This window comes from Hyperoodon ampullatus, assembly GCF_949752795.1.
Source record: "Hyperoodon ampullatus genome assembly, chromosome: 19".
In the NCBI taxonomy this organism is placed as follows: Eukaryota; Metazoa; Chordata; class Mammalia; order Artiodactyla; family Ziphiidae; genus Hyperoodon; species Hyperoodon ampullatus.
The window spans coordinates 11,262,934-11,285,103 of record NC_136932.1 but is presented as its reverse complement, the minus strand read 5'-3'; the positions used below and the strand labels follow the sequence as shown (position 1 = coordinate 11,285,103).

The window sequence follows — 22,170 nt, the reverse complement described above, 5'->3', positions numbered from 1 at the left end:
TGGGGGACAGATACTAGGGGCTGGGCCAAGTCATCAGCAAAGCCGAGAAGAGGCTCAAAGCCGAGGGTCTTCACAGAGGCGGCCAGGCGTTGGCCAGTTTCTAGGTTCGGCATTTAAATATCTAAAATAAATAGGTCTAGTCATGTTAACTGGAAAAAAGATTACACAACTGTAAATACAGTGTGACCCCACTTAAAATATGTGCTGAGAAAAAAAGGTTGGAAAGACATACACCAAATGTCAACAGTGCTTATCTCTGTGTTGACATAAAGGGCTTTTATTTTCTTTATACTATTCTGTGTTTTCTAGATTTTCTACAATAAACATGTAGATAAGAGATTTTAAAATGTCTCTCAAAATGATACTCCCTCAAACCCATGGTGGCCTTCCAAGAAAGGCTCAGGGTGAGGGCATGTGCTGGGGGGACGGGCAGGGGTGTCCCCCAGCAGTCAGTCCCTGCGTGGGCACCAGCTACTGCCTAGCTGGGGTGAAGGGTCCTGACCCCGGGCCCTGTGGGCAATACTCTGGTGGCTCTGTCCACTGTTTCGAGTGGAAATGGAACTGGGGCAGGCAGGCGCCTGAGGTCACGCCGGGGCCAGTTGGCCAGTTCTACAGCCTCAGCATGCAAGGCGCCCTCCCCAGGGAACCAGAGGGTAGCCAGGAGCCTTCCATCTGGGGGACTTGGACATTTATGGGAACAGCTAGCGCAGGGCTCCGGAAGCCCAGAATGTCTGCTTCCCCTTTGCTGCCCAGAGCCCTCCTGGGTTGGTGTCCAGGGCTGGCAGGGGCTGCCTGCCATGGCAGGACAGGGGCCAGCGGCCCTGGCTGAAGGGGAGACTGGTATGGGCACTGGGGGGTGCTGGGGCCAGACCTCTGGGTGTTTTCCAGCCTCTTCTTGGAGGAGGATGAAGACCCCCGAGAAGTGACCCCTTGACTGTCAGGAGGCGAGAGAGCTTCCCCCGTCCCTGGCTTCCCTGTGAGGGACATGGACACAGACGGGGAGGGCAGGACCTTTAATTGAAATCAGAGAGAGGTGGGGAGGGGGTTCCATGTTAGGTGGCCTGGTCCCCAGGGGCCAGGGGGCAGGGGCCAAGGTGGTTCTTGGTCCAGGGGACTGGAGGAGGGGGGAGGAGGGCTGGGGTGAGCCGTGAGAGCAGTGGCGGGTCCTCAGCCCACCTCCGGGCCCTTCCCGGTCCCTGGGTCTCCCGGTGGCGCATTCCCCCGCAGGCCCGCCCAGCCCTCATCTCAGGAGTGCCTGAGCTCCACCTCGGAGCCAAACTGGGGCCCGCGGTGGCGCTGGTGGAGGCGGCGGATGCTGAAGAGCCGCAGGGTGAGGCCCAGGGTGGCCACCAGCAGGGCGACGCCCAGGAAGAGCAGCACCCACTGGCCCACGCGGGCCTGCTGCTCCTCGAGGTTCAGGCCCAGGAAGCTGACACGGCCGGAGCCCGGGAAGGAGACTTCCAAGCGAGCTGCGCAGGGAGGAAGGAGAGCGGGCGCTGGGCCGGTCCCGGGCCGCCCCCGCCCGGAAGTCGGCCTCCCACCTGCCTTAACCTGGGGGGGCCTGGCCCTGAGCGAGCCCAGGGGCGGCCTGGGGCCGAGGCGGGTGGGTGGCGGTACCCGAGTTTGGCGTCCAGTTGTACTGAGGCCAGCCCAGCTTCTCCCCGTTCCGCGTGTTCTCGGTCACGAGCCAGTCCAGCAGCGGCTTGAAGTAGGTCATCATGGCAGCGGCCGACATGTTGGGCTGGCCCGTGATGAGCCGCATGGCTTCGGGCCACGGCCGACTGAAGCCCAGCTTCATGGCGTCCCTGGGGGAGCCCCGGGAAGCGGACCGAGTCAGAGCGACAGGCCGCGAGGCTCCCTGCCCGTCTGCCCCAGCCTCGTACCTGCTCTCTCTGTACCCCACCTCCCCGCGCCAGCTTCCCTCGGCCTGAGAGGCCCGCGCAGGGCAGGTCGAGGGGGTGGGGGCTGGGGGCTGGGGGAGGGGCTCCTCAGGCCCTGGGAAGTACGTCAGAGGGTGGACAGCAGGCCGGGGAACGCCAGAGGAGACTCACGCCAGGCGCTTCCCGGCCTCCTGGGACTGGTAGATGTCGCACTTGTGCACGGGGCCCTGGTGGCCCGCCGCCTTACACAGCGCCTCGTGGAACTGGAACTGGATGATGAAGCTGACGAAATACCTGAGGAAAGGCAGGTGAGGCCTGGGGCCGGGGCGGAGGGGCGGAGTCACCGAGCCCCCACCCCCCCCGCCTCCGACCCGCCCACGCCCACGCCCACGCCCACGCCCACGCGGCTGCCTGCGCTTCTCAGGAGGGCCTGCTCTGAGCTGCTCCGGGCCTCCCTCATGGGCGAGGAGGGGCAGGGACAGGGCCCTGCACGGACGGTCGTGGCAGGCTGCTCTGGACGCAGCGAGGTCTCCGTCCCTGGGCTACGTGCATGGAGAGGCCGGGTGTTGCCCAAGGGGTCACCCCTCTGACGAGGCAGGGAAGCCAGCCCGAAGGGCCTCCTTTATCCCAAATTTGGCAGCAGGAATTCCCAGCAGAAGTCTGCCGGTCAAGGTGGGGGTCGCCTCTCCGAGCCTGGGGAGGTTGTGAATGTCCTGAATCAGCAGGGCGGGGCTCCCGCTTTGAAGGCTGGGCACAAGCCATGTGTCACTGACTTTCCTGGCATTTCCTAAAGTGCTTCGCCAAGGCTGCTGGTCAGAATTTGGAGTGCATCCCCTTTGCCCACCCCCGCCTAGAGAATTATCTGTGCTAAGCTCGGAAGCTAACCATCACATGGGCCTGGCTTCTGTGTGAAAGTGAGTGCCAGCTTGGAAGCTCAGAAATCCTTCGGGAAGGCGGGCGGAGGCCCTCCCTGCAGGTCATCCTGGCGCACTGGCCGGGTCAGGCCTGTGCTGAGGTGCCCTTGAGTCTCCTTGGCTCCCTGCCCACCTATGCTCTCTGGAGCATCTGAGCAGGCTTTCTCTTTCTTCCTGGACTCGGGGACAGAATTCACCCACCCCATGCTTATTTATTAGGTCTTGACTATGTGCTGACGTTGTGCCAGGTGCTGGGGTGGAGGACTGGGCACAGTGGGCATAAGCCCTCCCTCACTGCCTTCCAGGGAGCCCAGGAGGCAAGGGCTGGGGTGCCCTCTACGTCCTGCCTCACGGGTGGCCTGGGCTACTTGCAGCCCAGGGGCCCCCAGCCCTCTACCCTGAGGTGTCCCCAGATCCCTACCTCCGGAAAGGGCTCCAGCTCCTCTAATCACCCTTCCTAGTCCCCAGCAAGTGCGCCCCTGCGGCACATAGAGGGAAAGGGGCTGCGCTGGGCGCATTCACGCTACGGCTGCATGACTCACAATGCGGTTATGTTTCTGTATTCCATTTAAGACAGTGACTTAGGGACTTCCCTGGTGGTGCAGTGGTTAAGAATCCTCCTGCCAATGCAGGGGACACGGGTTCGAGCCCTGGTCTGGGAAGATCCCACATGCCGCGGAGCAACTAAGCCTGTGCGCCACAACTACTGAGCCTGCGCTCTAGAGCCCGCGAGCCACAACTACTGAGCCCGTGTGCCACAACCACTGAAGCCCATGCGCCTAGAGGCCGTGCTCTGCAGCAAGAGAAGCCACTGCAATGAGAAGCCCATGTACTGCAACTCGAGAAAGCCCGCGTGCAGCAACAAAAACCCAACCTAACCAAAAATAAATAAATAAATAAATTTTTTAAAAAAGAAAAGAAAAAAAAGACAGTAACTTAATAATGGTGGGTTATGGCCACCAGTTCCCAAACATGCTATGTATTAGACAGTGTGATAAGAAGTTAGCTCGTGCAATGATCCTGTGAAATAGGATTCCACAGCTGAGGAAACTGATGCTTACAGAGACTGAGGAATTTACTCAAGGAAACAGAGTTGTGGAGACGAGATTTGAACCCAGTTCTGTGTGGGCCCCAGCTTATGACCCCATGCCCCTAATAATACAGACTCCCAATCTAGCTGGGTCTCTAATCCTAGCTCTAGTGGATAGAGGTATTCCAGGTACAACTTAAGTTATATCAGAGGAAATACGTTCAGTATAGAGTAAAGGAATCACAATCTTGTAAAAATAAAAAAACAGTGCTCAGGTCATGATCTGGCCGTGGGTCATGGTTAATGTTACTAACCAAGGTCTTATAAGCATTAGCCAGTTATAGTGAAGTTTCTGTTTTCAGCTGTCAGGAGGGTGCGGGCTCTCGTCACATCACAAGAGTGAAACAACGGTCAGCCTTGGTCACGGGTGAGTGGCCCAGACACAGTGGGCCATGCAGCCGGGTGCCCAGGTCGCCCTGCCGGTAGCTGCCGGGGGGGCAGCAAGGGCAGCCTGAGCGCTGAGCGGAGGCGCTGCCCCTCATGGCGCCCTCCTCCCTTTCCTGTTACCTGATATATGGCACGCTTGAAGGAATGTGGAACTTGGCCCCTGGGTCAAAGTCGCCTTGAGACCTGGCCACTGGGGGACAGAGGCCCTGGTACTTCAGCCTGTTGAGGAGGAAGACACGTTAGAGGGGGGGTTTGGGAAGAATCAAGCCGGGAGGGTTGGTGTTTTTGATTTGAAGTATGGCGCCTGCACTGGGCGCTCCAGACACCTGCGTGCTGTGCCTCTGTGCGTCACGGCACTTACACACACACACCCCCCTGGACGCCACAGACGCAGACACACCATGTGCACACAGATGCAGGTGCATACACCCCCCCATGGAGGGCCCCCCCCGGCCCACAGCAGCATTCTAGAACCTGAGGCTCCACCACTCCTGGTTGTAGTTCTCCTTGGTGATGCTTCCGTCAAATACCCTCCAGCGCCACTGGTCCACAAGATAGCTGAAGGGAACAAAGGCGATCTTGTCGAGCGCCACCTTCATCAGAAAGTTGATGTCCTCCTCTGCCAAGGGAAGGGGGCCCTGGCATCAGATCCAGGCCTGCCTCCTGGCAGTGGGGCTGTGATGGGCGCGCGATGGGGGAACGGGCGGGGCGCGCTGTATGTCTCTGGGTCCTGCGACCTGCCTCTTGGGGTGGTATGGGTTCCATCCGCCCACTCTCCCTGCTGGTTGCCCCTCTTGTTCCCCACTGCTCTGGCCCAGCTCTGCCTGTGGGCTATGAAGTCTCCTCTCTCCACCTCCCAGGCTTGCTGCCCGTTCTTGGCCCCTCTGCCCACTAGGATCTCCCCGTTCCTCTCTCACCTCGGCTGCCGTCCCCACTACTCAGCAGGTTGATCTTGTGCAGGTGCTTGGGGGTAGACACTGAGAGGGCCAGCACATCCCCAATGGCCTCGTGAAAACCAGGGTTGGCGCCCTCCCGGAAGGTCACAGGCAAGTCCTTGTACTGCATGAAATACTGTATGTGGCCCATTTCGTGGTGGGCCACCACCAGGTCCTCCATGTTCACAGTGGTGCACTGCTTGATCCTGGGAACACGGGGGTGGGGAGAGGGTGTGGAAGGGGGCAGTGAGGATCCCTGGGGCAAAGGGACCTGCTGTCCTTACTGGATGCAGAGCATACCCCCAGGACTGCTTTATGCAAGGAACGCAGCATTATGGGAAGGAAAGCCAAAAGGGGAAATAGAGGGAATCTGGGGGGTTAGAAGCCCCTAACGTCTGGTCCTCCAGGCCATTCCTCTGCCCCCAACTTCCCTGAACAACTAACTCCAGCCCACACTGCCGTGTGGCTTTCTAACTGTATGAAGTACGTGCTCTAAAGGCATGGGGACCCTCAGTCAGGGTCAGTGTAGGGCTTGGGTCATGTGAGTCATGTGGTTCCTCATTACATGTTTTGTCTCTCCCAACACTTAGGCTTCCTGAAGGAAACAACAGTGTCTGAGCTCTTCTGCATCCCTTGTGCCCAATGCCAGCAAGCATATTCATCCCAGGATTTCTCAGGGCCAGGACTGAAGGGACATCTGCAGAGCAGTCCAAGCCAGAGGCTGCACCTCACTTTCCGTCTTTTGTGAGCCAGAGAAATTCTCCCTTGGATCTAAGCAGAGCTCTTCAGCTCAGTTGACCCTCTTTGTCTGTCATTCTAGGGGGAGGGGAAAGAGCTGCCCAGCACCCCGGTGACAATGAGGTTGGGATCTGTCCACCTCCTGCTATGACTCCCCATACGGGGAAGATCCCCAAAGAACCCTCACCCCCTTGATTCTGTCTGTGCCCAGCCCTACAGCTCTGGTCCTTGTGCCTTTGAAGCAAGGGCCCAAGGCCAGGTGAGCCAGTGAAACTACCGCTTTGTTCCAGGATCTCTGTGCCCACTCTTCTCATAAGAGACACTTCATCAGCTGTGGCAGGTCATCTCTGCCACTTCTCCCAAGAGGTGGAATCTTCTTTACCTTCTCTTGAAACTGGGGTGGCCTTGTGACTTGCTTTAGCCAATAAAATGTGGTAGAAGTGACCTGTCCCAATTCTGGACTTAGTCTTTAAGAGATCTGGCTACTTCTACTTTTGCTCTGGGGATGCCAGCCTCCAGGTAAAAAATCTGACCGCCTAAGGCTGCCATACTGTGAGGAAGTCCAAGCTTTCCTGGAGAGAGATGTCCCACCAAACCCCAGCTGCTCCAGCTATGCCAGCCCAGGCACCCAGCACGTGAGTGAAGGAGCCCAACATGAACATCCCTGCCCCAGCACGTGCCACACAGAGAAAAACTGAGGAACCGAACAGAAAGCCAGAAGCACAGCCACAGATAGATGGCCCCACTGAGCCATGCCAGCCCTCTCTAGCCCTGCGGAGGTCTCCACCACTGCAGAGCAGGACAAACCATTTCCACTGTGCCTGAATTCTTGGCCCATAAAATCATGAGCATAAGCAAATGGTTGTTTTACACCACTAGGTTTTGGGCTGGTTTGTTACGCAGCAGTAGGTAACTGAAACACTGTCCTCCAATGAAGACAGCTTCTGAGCCCATCAGTGGTGAGAGTGGATCTGTGCAAAGCCCCCACGTCCCCATGTGCCTCCGTGTCAAGGCACAGGCACCCAGGGAGAGGGCCAGCTGTACACAGGGGCTGCCTGAGAGGGAGGGAAAGCTGGCAGCTCACGTGGGGCTCACCCCCAGGACTGGAACCTTGAACGCTGGGCTGACAGAGCTGGTCAGCGCTCGAGGAGACCCTGCCACAAGCCAGTGGCCAAGCTGCGGCCAGGCCCAACTCTCTTAACCCTCCGTCCCATGTTCTGGCCGAGGAGACGGCAGCGGAGCCTCTACTTGACTCGTCTCCTTGTCCTCTGGGCTCAGGACCAGGTCCCCCTGTCCTGTAGCCCGGACATACCTGAAGTCCTTGCCGTTGAAGAAGTCCCAGGCGGAGGCGTGGCACACCACCTCCCGCCCGTCGGTCGGCTTCTCCAGCATAGACTTTTTCCAGAACTCGGGGGGCATGGGCAGCAGCCCCAGGGAGGTGAAGAAATTGTCTGCTTCCTTAAACATCCTTTGGGGTGTCCAGCCCTGCAAGCAGAGGGAGCTCTGGCAAAGCTGGGGATTGTGGGGATGGGCTGTGTGCCGCAGTGGGAGGGCCCTGGGAGACGGCCAAGCTGGAAGGGAGTCCTGAATCAGAGGGCACTCTCCCACCTGGGCAGGGTTCCCCTCCCCTGTGCCCTGCAGAAGCAGGGGTGCAAGGAGGGGGCCGGTGCGGACCTGCTTTATCATGGCCTCTGTGGCATCCATCCTGGGGGCTGAAGGGAAGGGTATTACCAAGTCATAGATGTTGGACCAGCTCTGTGCCCACATGTTCCCTGGAGGCGGGTAGAGGAAGAGATGGCGGAGAGAGGAGAGACAGGTGTTAGATCTTAGGCTCAGCACCCTCACGCAGGGGGAGGGGACACTGATCATAATCTGACCAGCCACTGCTCTGTCCCCTCCATGTCGCCTGGGGTCAGTTTACGAGGTCAGCTGGCAAGAACCACCCTCCTTTTGGAGAGGCTGATGCCTCTGCATTTACCGCAAGACAAGAGTGGAGATAAGGAAGCTATTCAGAATGAGTGGAAAGGTGCAGAAATGCATTTGGAGAGGCTTTGACAGCCAAAGGGGACTAAGCTGGAGCTGACATCAAGTGGAGCCGACAGTGCAAACCAGTGAGACTCAGAGTGAGTGAGAAGCAAGAATGGGAGTGGGGAGCGAGCCCGGACCCGGCTGCTCTGCTCGTCCTGGGGGCTCAGCTCTAAGCCCCAGCTCCCAGGGCCAGCCGGGCACCTGCATTCCCTCCCGGGGTCTGTGTTTCCCTGCCATGGAGCTGATATTCTCTGGTCTCACTACAGAGGTACCAAATATGGCTGGTCTCTTGGGCTGCAAAGACCCTCTAGGCTGAGCAGAGCTAGACCCAAAGCTGGACGGGTGTGGGGGGGTCTCTCTCATGATTTGTAAATGGTCCATGGCCCTGCCTGGCCTCTCTGTTCACAGTAAGAAGCCCCCAGAAACATGTTCCTGACGGCCCGACAGAGACAGGAACCCAGTAGCCTCTACTTTGACCCAGTCCCTACCATCCCTTATTGTCTTCCACTGCCTGCTTCATGTGTTCAGGGCATTTGAGTTTACAACCCCTGGAGAAGGAGGCTCCTAAAGTTGAGGGGGATCTACGCTCTCACAGCTCCCTTGGCCTGAATGTCGTGTCTGCCCTTCTCTTCCCACGACTACTTTCTCCACCTGTCAGAACCTCTCATCTTTCAAGGCTCTGCTCACGAGCCACCTCCTGGGGAGGCCCTTCTCAGCACCCACTCACGGCCCCCTCCTCCCGCTCATGCTGCCTGGAGCTGTGACGGGTGATGTGGTCTCCCTAGGACAGGCCTATGAACTCTGCCCACTGCCCCATCCCTGATGACCTGTGTAACGTGGATCTGTAGCAAACGTGGCACCAAATGCAGGGAGGGGGCTCTTCTCCCCACCCCCAGCCCCGACCCCAGTCCAGCCCTGGCAACATTCCCCCAGGCTCCAGTTGTTTCACTTCCCCAGCCTCAGGTGTCATCTGCAGACCCTTCCCAGTCTGCCCTCTGCCCTCTGCCCTCTGGCCTCTGGCCAGCCCTGGGCTGCCCCCTCCCTCATACTGTTGACTGTCTCACTTGCCCTCACCCAGCAGGTGGGCTGGAATGGGGCCCTCCAGGTTGATGAGCTCGGACCCGTAGAAGCGATACAGGGCCCGGCGCACGTAGGCGTGCAGGTTCAGGTAGAGCGGCTGCAGCTCCTGGAAGAGCTGCTCCAGGTCGTCCTCCAGGAATGGCATCTCGTACATAGATCTCCAGGAGTCCCCTCCGTCCTCGTAGCCTGCAGAGGGGACACAGCCAGGCTCTCTGAACACCTGACCATCCCCTGAGCACCCTGCCTCCTCCCCCCTCACCTCTTGGGTTTCAGAGGACCTTTCTGAGGGCCTCGTGGGGGGCTGGGACCCGACAGCCAGTGACACTGGCAGAGAGGACTCACCATTGAGCCTGGCGGCCTTGTTGGTGAGCTCCACATATTTGGGGAAATTCGGGAGGATGGCTCTCCCCACCTTGTCTCGCCAGCCCTTCCATGCCCACAGCAGGTCTTCATAGTTCCGGGATGTGGCCATCAGATTTGTCAGATCTGGGTGGGAGGGGGTGGATGGCTTTAAGCCTCCAGCTCTTGGCTCACCTCCCACCTCCTTCAGAGGTGGAATAAAACTGCAAAGGGACCGCACAGGCAGCAAGTCGAGGGAAACTGGAGACAGGCTGGCGCCCTTTCCGTGGGGCTTACAGGGCGCCAGGCCTGGGGCTCAGCGCTTCACAGACACAATCTCAGGCAACTGCGGGGCTGCAACAGCCCTGTGAGGGATGCCCTTGACTCTCTTTCCACACAAGCGGTTTGGTGACACGGCTGCGTCCCCCCGCCAGCAAGTGGCTGAGCTGGGGCACAAACCAAGGGCCCAGACCCCAAAGCCACTGCTCCCCACTCGTTCCCTGCCCACCACCTCCCTGGGAGAAATGGCTTGGAGGTCAAAAGACCCGAGTTCTTGTTCGGTTTCCTCCTGACCTTGAAATCACCTTGGGTGAGTCACGGGACCCCTCCTTCCCTGACTATGAAATGGGGATTATGCCGGCCCAGGGGCGGGAGGGGTTCCCCACAGGGCCCAGGGCGTCTTTCCCACATTGTGACTGAACTGATTAAATAAAAGAACAGCTGTGAAGGCAAAGTACAGAGATCCATTCCAGCATCATCAGGGAGCCAGAAATCTTGTGTTTGTGTCCCATCCAAGCCATGACTCTATGAGTGGCCTCCTGGCTTATGGATTACACGGAGCTCACATCCACCTCACAGAGCTGGGAAGAGGACGGTGTGAGCTCACGTGTCAGCTCTGAAGGTGGCTCGCCTTCCTGCCCGGCCTGGCCTGAGACGGAGGCCTGCGGGCATCCACACCTCATGGACTTGTGCTCTATCCTGAAACATGCGATGTGCTCTCTACTCTTCACGGAGAAAGTACATTCAAGTTAATTTTATTTGGAGAAAAAACATACCTTGAGAATTGTGTCCTCTGCTGATGTGAGTGTTCTGTTATTGTGGGCGCTGCTTATTTTTACTACTGGCAGTGACCCGATGGCCCAGCCCTGGATTAAGGGGCCGACCGATGTGGGGGGAAGGCCATACTCCCTTGAATGCTCTTCTCCATAAATGCACACAAGTGCGCGTCCCCTTCCCCCCACTTTGCGTGCTTACCCACATACACAACCCTCAGGCCAAACTCTGTCCCAGGAAAATGGTTTCTCTCTCCTGTTTATTTTCCATTTCCCCTTCTATTTGTCATTGTTCTAATGTGGGAGTTGGGCGGAGGGCCAGGAAGAGGCTGTTTCTGGGTGGAGATTCCTCAGGAAAAATGTTTATGCCTCTGACTCCTCGACCCTGGGAAGCATGGGTCAGAGAGGGGTGGGGGTGTATCTGTGCACAGGTACTGGGGTGTCGGGGCTGAGCTCCTTCCAAGAGGAGAAGGTAAGAAGGAGCAGCCAGTCTCCTGCGAGAGGAAGAGGACACGCCAGAGCTGGCCCACTCCTTCCAGTGGGAAGTGGCGGCAGAGGGAGTGAAGTGGGAATGGCGTGGACGTGGCTCCTGCGGGCTGAGGCTTCCGTTTCTGGGTGGGGGAGGGGGCCAGGGAAGGGCCAGGGACGATGGGGAAGGTGGATGGGATCAAGGAAAGGGCGCAGAGGGGAGATGCCTCGAGTTACTCTCCCTACTGGGGAGTCCAAGCCCCTGAGAGACAAATTTGAGATACACCTGCTCTGAAGGGCGGAGTGGAGGGAGGAACAGAGGGGACCCAGAGGGAGCGGACGGGCGGAGCCAAGGGCAGGGCGGGGGGACCACGGCCGCGATGAAGTAGGTGTCGGTTCTAAGCAGTGGCAGAGGAGCACCACGGGTGGAAGACAGGGAAGTGAGTCTCCCGGGCGTGCGGACCCCATGAGTCAGACGTGGCGTCCGCCCTTCCACGGCCAGCACCCCTAGCCTCCCCAGGTCTCCCCCTCACTCCCACGTGTGCTCACCAGGCTCGAGCTGCAGACAAGTGCCGTTGCTGTGGCACACAGAGGCCACGCTGTAAGTGGTTTCCATGTTCAGCAGGATCCGGTTGTACTGCAGGGGGAAGAAGAGGGGCGGAGAGCTTGAGCCCTGGGCTCCCTGCTCCGCCCCCGGCGCCATCTCGGACCCGGGCTCTGCAGCTGGGGTGGGGGGTGCTCCCAAAGCTCTGCCTTCTCAGTAAGTCTGTAGGTGTGTGTTGACGTGCCAGATGTCACGACATGGCAAATCGAGGAAGGGGAAGCATGAAGGCCAGACGCTGTCCCCCGAGCTAGGATCCTCCACCCCCTGCTCCCCGCGAGGTACACACCTCCTCCAGCTCCCTGACAGGCAGTGCCGCCCGCTCTAGATCCTGAATCTTCTTTATCATCCGCTTCATGGTGGCGTTCTGGAAGTTGGTCACATCAAACTTCCTGGCCCAGGTGCCATACTTGACAGTGTGGTTGGCCATCTGTATGTTCTTCTCCAGCTGAAAGCACAGGGGAACTGTATCATGAGGCCCAGGAGCTCTAGAAAGGCCTCCTAGGAGGAGGTGCCTTGAGGGGAGCCAAGGGGACTGAGGGTGTCAGGGTGGGGGCGGTTTTACCAAGTTGTTGCCTTTGCCTACAAAGACCCTCTTCAACCCGGACTGTCTATAACATCCTGTGCGCAGTACCTGCCCCTCAACAGATGGCCATTTCGAGCAAGACATCTGATGGCAGAGGCAGAGAAGGAAACCCCACCCCGTGTCCTAAAGGCTGTTAGGATAGATGCAGCCTGGTATTTGCTCTGCGGCCTCTCTGAGCCTCAGGGTCCCAGCTGTAAAATGGGAATAAGGTCACTGGTTTTGCAAGGCTGTTGAGGAATAAATGAGGCAACAGATGTCAAGTGCCAAGGAACAGTGGCCAGCACGCAGTGGGTCTTCAAGAAATGTTAGTCCTCTGCGGCTCACCTTGGTTATAATCAGCGCTCAGCCATACAGGTGGGGAGGGGGCTTGGAGGGGACGTATAGCCTCCTCTATGGTGGCAAACAGGAGCTTTCAATCTTTTTAAAAACTGACTTTAGCATCACTTATTTCTGTACAAATTATTCCGTTACCAACAACAGATTGATTGTTAATGATAAGACAACTTGTTTAGGCACTGGTGTGTGCCTGAAATTGGACACTTTTCGATATGCCATTGGGATTTTTCACAAATTCTGACGGCCTGTTCCCACCGAGGTGACGTCGGGGGCGGAAGGGCGGCCTGCAGTGCCTTGGGTTTCAGAGGGTGGGCCCCCGGGGGAGGAGCATACGTGCGCTGAGTCTGTGAGCGAGCTCCGGGGTGGGGGGAGGGGGCGTGCAGGGGCCCCTACCAGTATCTTGCTGCCCTCCTTGGTGATGTTGGTATTGTAGTCCCAGCTGGCCTCGACATACTCGTTCCACACCACCTGGGACCTCCGGTCATATTCCTCCACAAACCTGCTGGCCTCCGCCTCGTCGGACACCAGGTCTGTGGGACAGAGCGGAGAGACACAGACAGGCCTCGCCCTTGCCCTTCCACTGCTGCCCCGGCCTCCCCGCCCCGGCACCCAGCTGGTCCCACTTGGGATCTGGGTGTTCGGGCTGCTGGTTGTTGAGTGGCGGGTAGTCGTCTGGCTGCTGGTTGTTGCCTGGCTGGTCGTTCCCTGGTTGACTGACACCTGGCCGGTGGTTCCCTGGCCAGGGGCCAGCAGGGGGTGCCCACAGCAGAGCAGGAGGAGGAGGAGGAGGAGGAGGCGGGACAGTCCTGGAGCAGCCCAACCTTGGCCCATGGCAGCAGGAGAACAGAGTCCTGCAGCCCCTGCCCCCTGGCCAATAAGAGCGGAGCCTGCAGTGTGACCTCATAGAGCAGTGTGCCCGCCAGCCAGCACCCCCCGGCCGGGGCCTCAGATCTGGGCATACCCTGCCCAGGATGCTGGGAAAGATGTGCCCACCCCACCCCAGGGCCCTGCCGACCAGCTCAGGGGACCGCCTGGCCCTCCAGGCAGGGCGCCAGGGCCCGGCTGGGAGAAGCTGATCGGGAACCATGAACCGGGGGGCCTGGTCCCGAGCCTGGAACTGAGAACCTGCTGTAGCGCCCCGCCCCAGGCTCCCTCGGGCTTTACCAATGCCCTCTGGGTAATTGTCGGGCATCGGTGGGCGCCACTGATATTCTGGCCAGCCCAGGACCTCGCCATTCTGCTGGTTCTGCTCTTGTAGCCACCGTGTGACCGGCTGGAAGTAGTTGAGCAGCGGCTGAGCGTCCAGGGAATCTGAGCCGACCATGTCCTTCAGCAGCTCCTGCCAGGGCCGTGAGGAGCCTGCCCGCAGCAGTGCCCTGTCAGGCAGAGCGGGCACAGTGGGCACAGGGCTCTCGGGCCAGGGGCCACTACCTACCGCTGCCCTGGCCCACCTGCCCCATCTCCGGCCACTTCTGCCCCCACTGGATGGCAAGACGGCAGCATTAAGGCTCAGGGCCTAGGAGCTCTGTGAGGGGAACATGTGTTGTGCCCCATGCCAGCCAAGAGGCCCACTCAATAAACATTCCATGAGAGAACGAAAGGGAGGGGGAGGGGAGAAAGGTCCCCTCCGCCGGTCCGGTGGTGGTGCCCCCGCTGGCGTGCCCTTCCCCGCTCGCTCCCCTCACTCCCCACCGCCCTCCCTCTGCTCCACACACCGGAGCTTGGCCCCTGCCTGGGTGGACTGGTAGATGTCACACTGGTGCAGTGGGCCCTGGTGGCCCGCCTCCTTGCACAGGGCTTGATGGAACTGGAACTGCAGGACAAAACTCACGAAGTACCTGCAGGCACAGGATGGGCGTGAGGCGGATGGTGGAGGCCCCTGGCCCAGGTCCCAGCCAGCTTCCGCCAGGCAGAGCCCAGACCAGGGGCTGCCTGGGGGAGAAGGGAGAACTGAGTTTGGCTCAGGAGAGAGGCCCCCTCAAATTCCAGGCCGTTGAGGGGTCCAGAAGGGTGTGGGAACAAGCCCTGGGAATGGGGGTCCCAGAGTAGGGGGAAGGGGACTAAAGGTGTGCTGGAACGGGGGGCAACAGTACCTGATGTATGGTGTCACACTTGGGACATGAAACTTGGCTCCAGCGTCAAAGTGGGTTTCGTTTCGGACAACTGGAGGACAGATCCCCTGATACTTGGTTCTGGAAGAGGAGGTGATTAAATTGTCTTAGGACCCAAGGGTTGTACGCAGGCTGATGTTACCTTTGCAGAAAAGTCTGCTAAGCAGACATTCCCACCCGCCATCCCTTCCCCATCCTGGAGAACGGGGAGAGACTGCCTGACGGAGGAAGTTTTAGGCAGGAAATAATGCCTCGCGCAAGAGGATGGAGGCATCATTAGAGAGGAGGGAGGCAGGAGGCAGGTTGCCCGGGAACGGTGGGAGGGCTGTTTGGGATTAGGCCCTTCCCGGTCCCGCTTTGCTCACCGAAGATACCACCAGTCATAGTTGTAGAGGGAAGGGGGGGTACGCCCACTAAAGACCCCCCAACGCCACTGGTCCACCAAGTAGCCAAAGGGCAGGAAGGCAATTTTTTCCAGTGCCATCTTTAACAAGTAATTGATGTCGCTTTCTGTCGGGAGATGAGATGAAAAGAGAGAGGTCAGAGGGAGAGTCCAGCTGGGACAGGGTGGGCCTGGGGAGAAGCCAGCAGGAGGTGAGGCTGGGCAGACGCAGAGAAGGGAGCGCCAGCCTTTGGGACCCTGGGGGCCCGCTTGGAAGAGGGCGCTCGGGCAGTGGAGTTGGGACTCAGGGTGGGCTGTGAGGCTCTGGATGGATCCCCAAGCCTGTCTGACGTGGGGCAGTGAGGCAGAAACAAGAAGGGCAGAGGGGAGCGGGGACCAGTGCGGGCCTGCTGTGGGATCCAGCGGGGTCTGGTGGGGGGCTGCGCTGGGCTCTCTCCACCCACCCCCGTACCCGTGTCGTTGGTGACGTGGTCCAGCAGGCCAATTTTGTACAGATGTGCAGGAGTGGAGACGGAGAGCGCCAGCACGTCCCCGATGGCCTCGTGGAAGCCAGGGTTGGCGCCTTGGCGCAGGGAGACGTGTTGGTCCTTGTACTGCAGGTAGTACTGCACGTGGCCCATCTCGTGGTGCACCGTGGACAGCTGGTCCATAGTGACCTGCGTGCACTGCTTGATCCTGGGGCGGGGAGAGGGCGTGGGTGAGGGTCGAGGACGGGAGGGGCAGGGACCAGAGCACGGTGGGGCTGGCGCCCGAGGGAAAGGAGCCCGGCGGGCACTGCCCTGGGGCTCGAAGGAGCTGGCGGAAACGGGCAAACCCTTTCCCCTGCCCCAGCCCACACTCTGGCCTTTTCCCTCCGTTCCAAGGTACAGAGCTGACTGCCTGTCAAAGCTGCCCAGGGAAGGGACCCTGCCCCCCAGCCACTGCTGGGGCTGGATTAGAGGCGAGCATGGGAACTGGCTTCTCTGTGCCCAGGCTGCCTGCCCTCCCGAATTGAGACCTGAAGTCTTTCCTGTTGTAGAAGTCCCAGGCTGAGGCGTGGCACACCACCTCACGCCCATCGCTTGGTTTCTCCAGCATGGACTCTGCCCAGAACTCAGGAGGCATGGGCAAGAGCCTTAGGGAGGTGAAGAATTCCTCTGCCACCCGGAACATGTGCGTAGCGTTCCATCCCTGGTAGGAGTGTTCGCACGGGTCAGGGGCCAGCCGCTGGAGCCCGCCATGGCTGCCCCAGGGGCACGTCTGTGGTCCCCCACCCAGCTCAGCTCCCTGCTCATGAAGAGCACCTCTGCTCTGTGGCCTCCCTTCCCAGACGTCCGGCCCCTGCTGGCTAGAGCGGATGGACCACTGCTCACAACCCCCGCCCCCGAGGGGCCCCGGAAGGAGGGATGGGCACCTCAGCGAGGACAAGGACACAGGGCCCAGCTCATGGCTTGGACACACACTCCAGGCTGCTGCTCTGTAGAAAGGGAGGGACTGAGGTCCCTTCCCGTCCCTCTCCTCACGTCTGATTCACTCCTGTGGCCCCACCTGGCCTGACTCCGAGCTTACCTTCTGCACCATGGTACTGGTAACGTCAAGATTGGGCTTGTCAGAGAAAGGCACCACCATGTCGTAGATTTTGTCCCAACTCTGGGCCCACATGTCCCCTAGACAGAGGAGGGGAGCCAGACAGCTTGGCTCCCAGCCCAGCCAGTGCCTGCTTCCCCACGTGTGTCACTGAACAGCACCCTGGGCGCCTGGTGTCTGGACCCAGGGCGCTGCAGGGCCACAGCCCTCTCAGCTGGCTCACACATCAGTCCCACCCACACTCCCGAGTGCTCCACGTTCCCTGGGGCTGGCAGAGGCCAAGTGTGAGCCCAGGTGATGCTGCTGGGTCCTTTCTGACGGTGCCAGGGTCCCTGCCTCCCAACCCTGATGCAGGGCCACAGGGCTGGCTTCCTGGGGTGTAAACTAGGCTTATTTTTCTTCCTCCACTGGACCTGGAGCTAAAGCCTTCGGTGTGACTCCTGGCTCTGCCTTTTAATAGTTTTCTGCCTTCTGCCAAGTCACTTGCGCACCCTAAGCCTCAGGGTCCCCTTGTGAAAAGTAGGAACAGTAGTGACCATGAGAAGGATCACCTGCTTTGTGGGCTCATGTGCAGGGGATCGAGCAGTGCGGTGCTCTGAAATGTGACACACGATAAGGAGGACCCTGGACATGTGTGGTGGCAAGGCCAGGTCCTTACCCAGCAGGTGAGCAGGGATGGGTCCCCTGAGGTTGATGAATCTGTCCCCGTATCGGCGGTGCAATGCGCGTCGGACGTAGGCGTGGAGGTTCAGGTAGAGGGGCTCTAACTGATGGTAGAGGTGCTCCAGATCCTCCGTGAAGGTGGGGGACTCGTACCAGGAGCGCCAGTAGGCCCCCGTGTCTGAGAAGCCTAGCCAGGGGGTGGCGTTGGGGTGCGCTCAGGCCCCAGGCTCTGGCACCTCCTCCTCCCAGCTACCACCTGGCCGTTCTCCCGGCTCAGGGCCAGTGTATCTGCCTGCTAGCTGGAAGGGAGAGCTTGGGGGTTGCTGCTCTACAATCTTCTAACTAGGGGTCGCTCCAACTCCAGCTAAACAGATCCTAGAGGGCAGAAGAGGCAAAGTTGAGCCCTAGGGCTGGGAGGAGTGCCAGGAGCGCGGCATGAGGGCGATGGGGCTAATGCCCATTCCGCCATCCGCTATCTGTGTGAACTTGGACCAATGTATGGAGTCATTGTAATAGCCGCTCTGCTTGCCTCAGGGGGCGGGGCTCAGTGGAGACAGAAAATGAGAGGGAAACGCCCACAAAAGGGACAGGGTGGCCATGCTCACCATCCTGCTTGTAGGCCGCATTGCTGAGGGCAGTGAAGTTCTGGTACAGGGGTTTCAGCGGGATGCCCACAGCGTTGTGCCAGCCCTCCCAGGCATATAGTAGCAGGGCGTAGCTTCGCGACGCAGCCAGGATGTTGGTGAGCTCTGAGACACAGGTGAGCACGGTCAGTTCGGAGACTTCTGCGTTGAAGTCAGCAATAGCCTTCACCAGAGCTCCCACACTGGTCCTCACCATCTCCACCTACTTCCTCAGCATCATGATACCCTCAAAGCCAAGGGCAACCTACAAGCTGGACAGGATGGGACTGGGAGCTATACAAAGTAAGCAGCCAGGCAGGGTCCTGGTTCCCAGGAAGTGATTATCTAAGGTGGCTGACACAAAGAGGACACCCAGAAGTTGAAACCCAGGCAGACCCTTCATGGCTCCTTGGACGGAGTGGCTGACCTCAAGGATGCCTGGTACGTGGTGGGGTGGGGGGCGCTGTGGGGGGAGAGGAGGAGGTTTGCAAGGGAAGCCATGAGGGGTCTAAGGCCTGTGGAGGGCACTTGTGGGGAATGAGAGGACCCATGAAAGGGGAAACCAGGCAGCCAGGAGGAAAGCCGGTTGTGATGGGAGAGGAAAAAGCACACGTGTGGGTGGGGGTGGAGCAGGGGCTGGAGGCTGGAGATTCCAGAAATCAGTTTGCCTGGAGGAGCAGGGGTCTGGGGGCCTCTGACAGTCCAGTCCCAGTTGGAGGTTAATGCCTTTGGGTTTACCCACTCTCTCTGCAAAAACACGCCACCCTCCTGAGTGCAGCAGGTCAGTGGGGAAGGGTAGGAAGCCCCCGAAGACAGGGTAGACACAGGGCCGTACCTGGGTCCAGGGACCAGCAGGTGGCAGTCTTGTTGGGGAAGCAGACCTTGGCCGTGGAGTAAATCCTGGACATGTTGCTTAGCAGAGAGTTGTACTGGGGAGTTAGAGTTGAGAAAATGTTAGCGCTGAACAGCCCTTGGAGGGAATGTGGCCTCTCTCCTCTTTCCGCTGGGAGGAAAAGGGGAGATGCCTGGAGAGGGGGACGTGGCTAGGGCAAGGCCACGCTGGGGCACCCAGAGCACAGCTGAGCATGCATGCACGGATTCCCCTTCCAGTGGAGGCAGCCTGGGAAACTAGTGTCCTGAGAATTAGGGATCAGGGTTCAATTCTGAGCCCAGCCACCACCTTGAGCGAGGGCAAATCCCTCTCATTCTCTGACCTTGATGCCTTCTCAGCCCTTCCCAATCTTTCTGAGGAAGCCCATAAACCAAACCACCTATGGAGAAAGTCTGAAAACCCCTGTTTCATCCTTTACTCTTGACTTGAATTTTGCTTTCTGCTCCATAATACTTGCTTTGATAGATATGAACTTCTCTCACTCCAGGTCCAAGGAAAATCAGTACTTCAGGAATCCGTTCTGTGCTTGCGGGGCTTCCCCGACAGTCGGGGCCGGTAGAGATCCCAGGATCCCTCCCTGCCAGGCCCCACCCCCCCGGGCAATGGGGGCACCCGGGCCACTTCTGCCTCCACCCCTCCACCAGGCCCACCTGCTGCCGCTCCTTCAGGGGCAGGTTGGCAGGGCCCAGGGTGCGCACGGCACTGATGATGCGTCGCAGCTTGGGGTCGGTGAAGTTCTGCCAGATTGGGTCGAACAGAGCCTTGGCCTTCTGGCCCCAGACCTCTGAAAACTCCTGGCTGAGCAGGGCTGCCTCCTCCTGTGGGTACCAGGAGGGCACGAGAGGGTAAATAGGGGAAGCCGTGGCGCGGGGGAGGGGAGGAATGCCAGGGCTTCAGGAGGTTGGGGCTTGTGGGAGCACGGCTCCCTCCTCCTGGGCCCTCGGGGTGAAGAACTGGGGGAGCCTGCCTCAGGGAGGCTGTGGAGCAGAAACTGGGGCCAGAAGAGAGGCGGAGGAAGAGAGTGTGAACAGTGACGAGCGGTGACAGGCACAGTGAGAGAGGGGTAGGTTGCAGTCGGAGAGGATGAGAACCCAGAGCAGAGCGGGCACCCTCAGCGAAGACTGCCGCGGACCCAGCCCGTCGTCATCCCCAGGCGCTGCCACCTGGGAGGACTCGGGGTCAGAGGGGCCAGCCTCATCCATTCGGTCCCTTACTGGGCAGGAGCATGTGCCCAGCACCGTGCTAGGGAACCGACCGCCTGTCTGCTGGGACGGCGTTGGGGTGGGGGTTAGCGGGGAGGCCGGCTGGCCCAGCCCGGTCCCCACCGCTCAGGGGCCGGGGGCGCGCGCGGGGCGGTGACTCCCCGCCCCCCAGCGCCCGGCCGCCCGCCTGTGATTGGGTGCCCGGGCCCCGCCCCCGCCCCGGGCCCGCGCGCCCACCTGGCGCCGCGCGTTTTCCTCGTTGATGTTGGTGTCGTACGCCCAGCTGGCGGCCGTGCTGTGGAACAGCACCTGCTCGGCGCTCGAATTGAAGCGCTTTGCGAAGACCTGCGCCCCGGCCTCGTCGGCGGAAAAGTTCCCCGGCTGCAACGCGGGGTCGAGCGCCAGGACCACAGGCGGCGGTGGCGGCAGCAGCAGCAGCAGCAACGGCAGCAGCGGCGGCCGCGGCCACCGGCGGCCCGACGCGGCCCCCATGGCGCGGTGCGTGGTGCAGCCCCTTCTCCCGCGCCGCGCCCGCCCTGCGGGTTATAAAACCCGGCCGCCGCCGCCGCCGCCTTCCGACACACCCTCACCTCCCCGCCCCGCCGCGCTTCCTCCTCGGCTTCAAAGTCCCCCGGCCGTTGCGCGGGCCTAACGGAGCGGGGCGGGGACCGAGGCTTCCTGGCCCGCCCCAGGCAGGGGCGCCGGCCCGAGGAGGGGCCGAGGCGGCCCCCTGCGAGATGCAGCCCAGGGGTGGCGGATGGGCCTTAGGTCAGGTTCTCACAAGGGAGGCTAGAAAGAAGCCCCCCAACGCACGCACACACCTCTGAAGCTGAGGGACCCAGCAGTTTGCTGGAACACCCCAGCCTGCCAGCGTGCCCTCCCCTTCCATCCCACAGCCTCGGCGCAGGGACGCGGGGCCCAGCGGTCTCTGACGCTCAATCTCCCGGCCTCGCCGCCCCAGGGCTCTCTGGACTCGGGAGTGACAAGGTGGGGGAGCTGTCCGCAGTGCCGCTAGTGCTGCAGGATAGGGTTAAGGATGGTCGCCCGGTCTAGCTTCTTCACGAGGCCCTGGGGGGAGAGGGTGTGGCCTGCGCGGGTAGGGGAGAGTTTAGCTTCCGCAGGCGCCTGGGGCGGTGCTCAGAGCCCCCGGCTCACCTGCGGACTGGGGAAGGGGGGCTGTCAGAAGTGGGGGGAAAGAATGGAGGGGCTGTTCTGGGAGGAGGGGGCGGGTAATAGAGCCACAGGAGCACTGGCACACCTGCTTTCTTCACACGAGCTGTCATTCGCTCAGGCAGAAACAGTCGCAGACTTGCCGACTTTGAGAGCTAGCTACAAAGATGAGCGCAGAGATGACAGCAACCTCTCCTTCAACAGGGGAAGACATTAAGACTCAGGTTGAATGGCTTGCTCCAAGTCACTCCAGGTCTCCACACTCCCCATCAGTCTTTCCCTGTCTCACCACGCGTTCCTCCAAGTGACAAGCACGGGGGAGGAAGGAGAGTGGCATCCTCTTGGGGCGGCTGGGGAGGCTGAGGGCTCGCCCCTAACTCCTCAGCGTCATGGTGTCTGTCCCCAGAGGCGGGAGGACCTACCCTCAGCAGACGCCGACAGAGGTGTGGGCAGGGCGACGGAGGAAGCACAGGCAGGGCAGAGGGAGCAGGGAAGGAGTCAGTGACAGCTGCTCAGGAGACCCAACCCGTCCGCAGCTTGGGTCCCTTGGGAATCACCTGGGCTCCTGGGTATCTGCGTGCGGGATGGCGCCTGGGGCTCTGACGGACACGTGGGCTCGCTGTGCCCTCTGGAGTGTGTGCAGGAGGCTGTGTGGCCCGAGGCCGTGCTGAGTTGCCAGCTGACATGGTGCCAGGGCGGTGTGTGGAGGGGGGAGAGTGAGGGAGGAGGGGGAGGAGAGGAGGAGGGTGGCTGCCCCGGCCTAGGAGGGGGAGCAGGGCATCGTCAGCGCTGTTGTTCAACGGTGCGGGGGGGAAGGCGGGAGGGGGGGAAGAGGAGGCCTGGGCCCCCGGCTTTCCTTCACTCCAGCGGACACTTCAGGGCTGGCGAAGCGGACACCTGTGATCAGAGCAGCCCCATGGAGGGCAGCGGCCCGGCTGAGGGCGGCGCAGTGAGCCTGACCTCTCTTGCTCAGAGCTCGCCAGCTCTAGAGTGGCTCTAACAACTATGCTCTCTCCAGGCTTTGAGGGCAATGGGCCGTGTGTGCACAGTGAGCTGCTGTCTGCTGGGAGAGAGCAGTCTCTCCACCAGCTAAGGCATGGGTGGGG

The 22,170-nt window shown here is 60.4% G+C and overlaps 1 protein-coding gene across 3 annotated transcripts; it reads right to left on the bottom strand.

Annotated features, from left to right (window-relative positions):
• Window positions 1–1,046: 1,046 nt before the first annotated feature.
• ACE (angiotensin I converting enzyme) lies at window positions 1,047–20,386 on the bottom strand (the record flags this gene model as incomplete). Of its 3 annotated transcripts, XM_079726389.1 has the most annotated exons (25): window positions 1,047–1,469; window positions 1,618–1,805; window positions 2,052–2,174; window positions 4,392–4,490; window positions 4,746–4,890; window positions 5,189–5,412; window positions 7,257–7,429; window positions 7,619–7,716; window positions 9,047–9,238; window positions 9,395–9,538; window positions 11,461–11,548; window positions 11,802–11,960; window positions 12,828–12,964; window positions 13,599–13,810; window positions 14,150–14,272; window positions 14,528–14,626; window positions 14,911–15,055; window positions 15,400–15,623; window positions 15,946–16,118; window positions 16,497–16,594; window positions 17,173–17,364; window positions 17,783–17,926; window positions 18,636–18,729; window positions 19,343–19,510; window positions 20,132–20,386. In XM_079726389.1, 25 exons carry the CDS (start codon window positions 20,384–20,386, stop codon window positions 1,246–1,248), a joined length of 3,921 nt encoding a protein of 1,306 aa, XP_079582515.1. In that variant the 3' UTR covers window positions 1,047–1,245. The 3 variants fall into 3 exon arrangements, with proteins under 3 accessions (XP_079582515.1, XP_079582516.1, XP_079582517.1); XM_079726390.1 differs by lacking the exons at window positions 13,599–13,810; window positions 14,150–14,272; window positions 14,528–14,626; ... (7 more) ...; window positions 19,343–19,510; window positions 20,132–20,386 and adding an exon at window positions 13,058–13,265; XM_079726391.1 differs by lacking the exons at window positions 2,052–2,174; window positions 13,599–13,810; window positions 14,150–14,272; ... (8 more) ...; window positions 19,343–19,510; window positions 20,132–20,386 and adding an exon at window positions 13,058–13,265.
• Window positions 20,387–22,170: the final 1,784 nt, after the last annotated feature.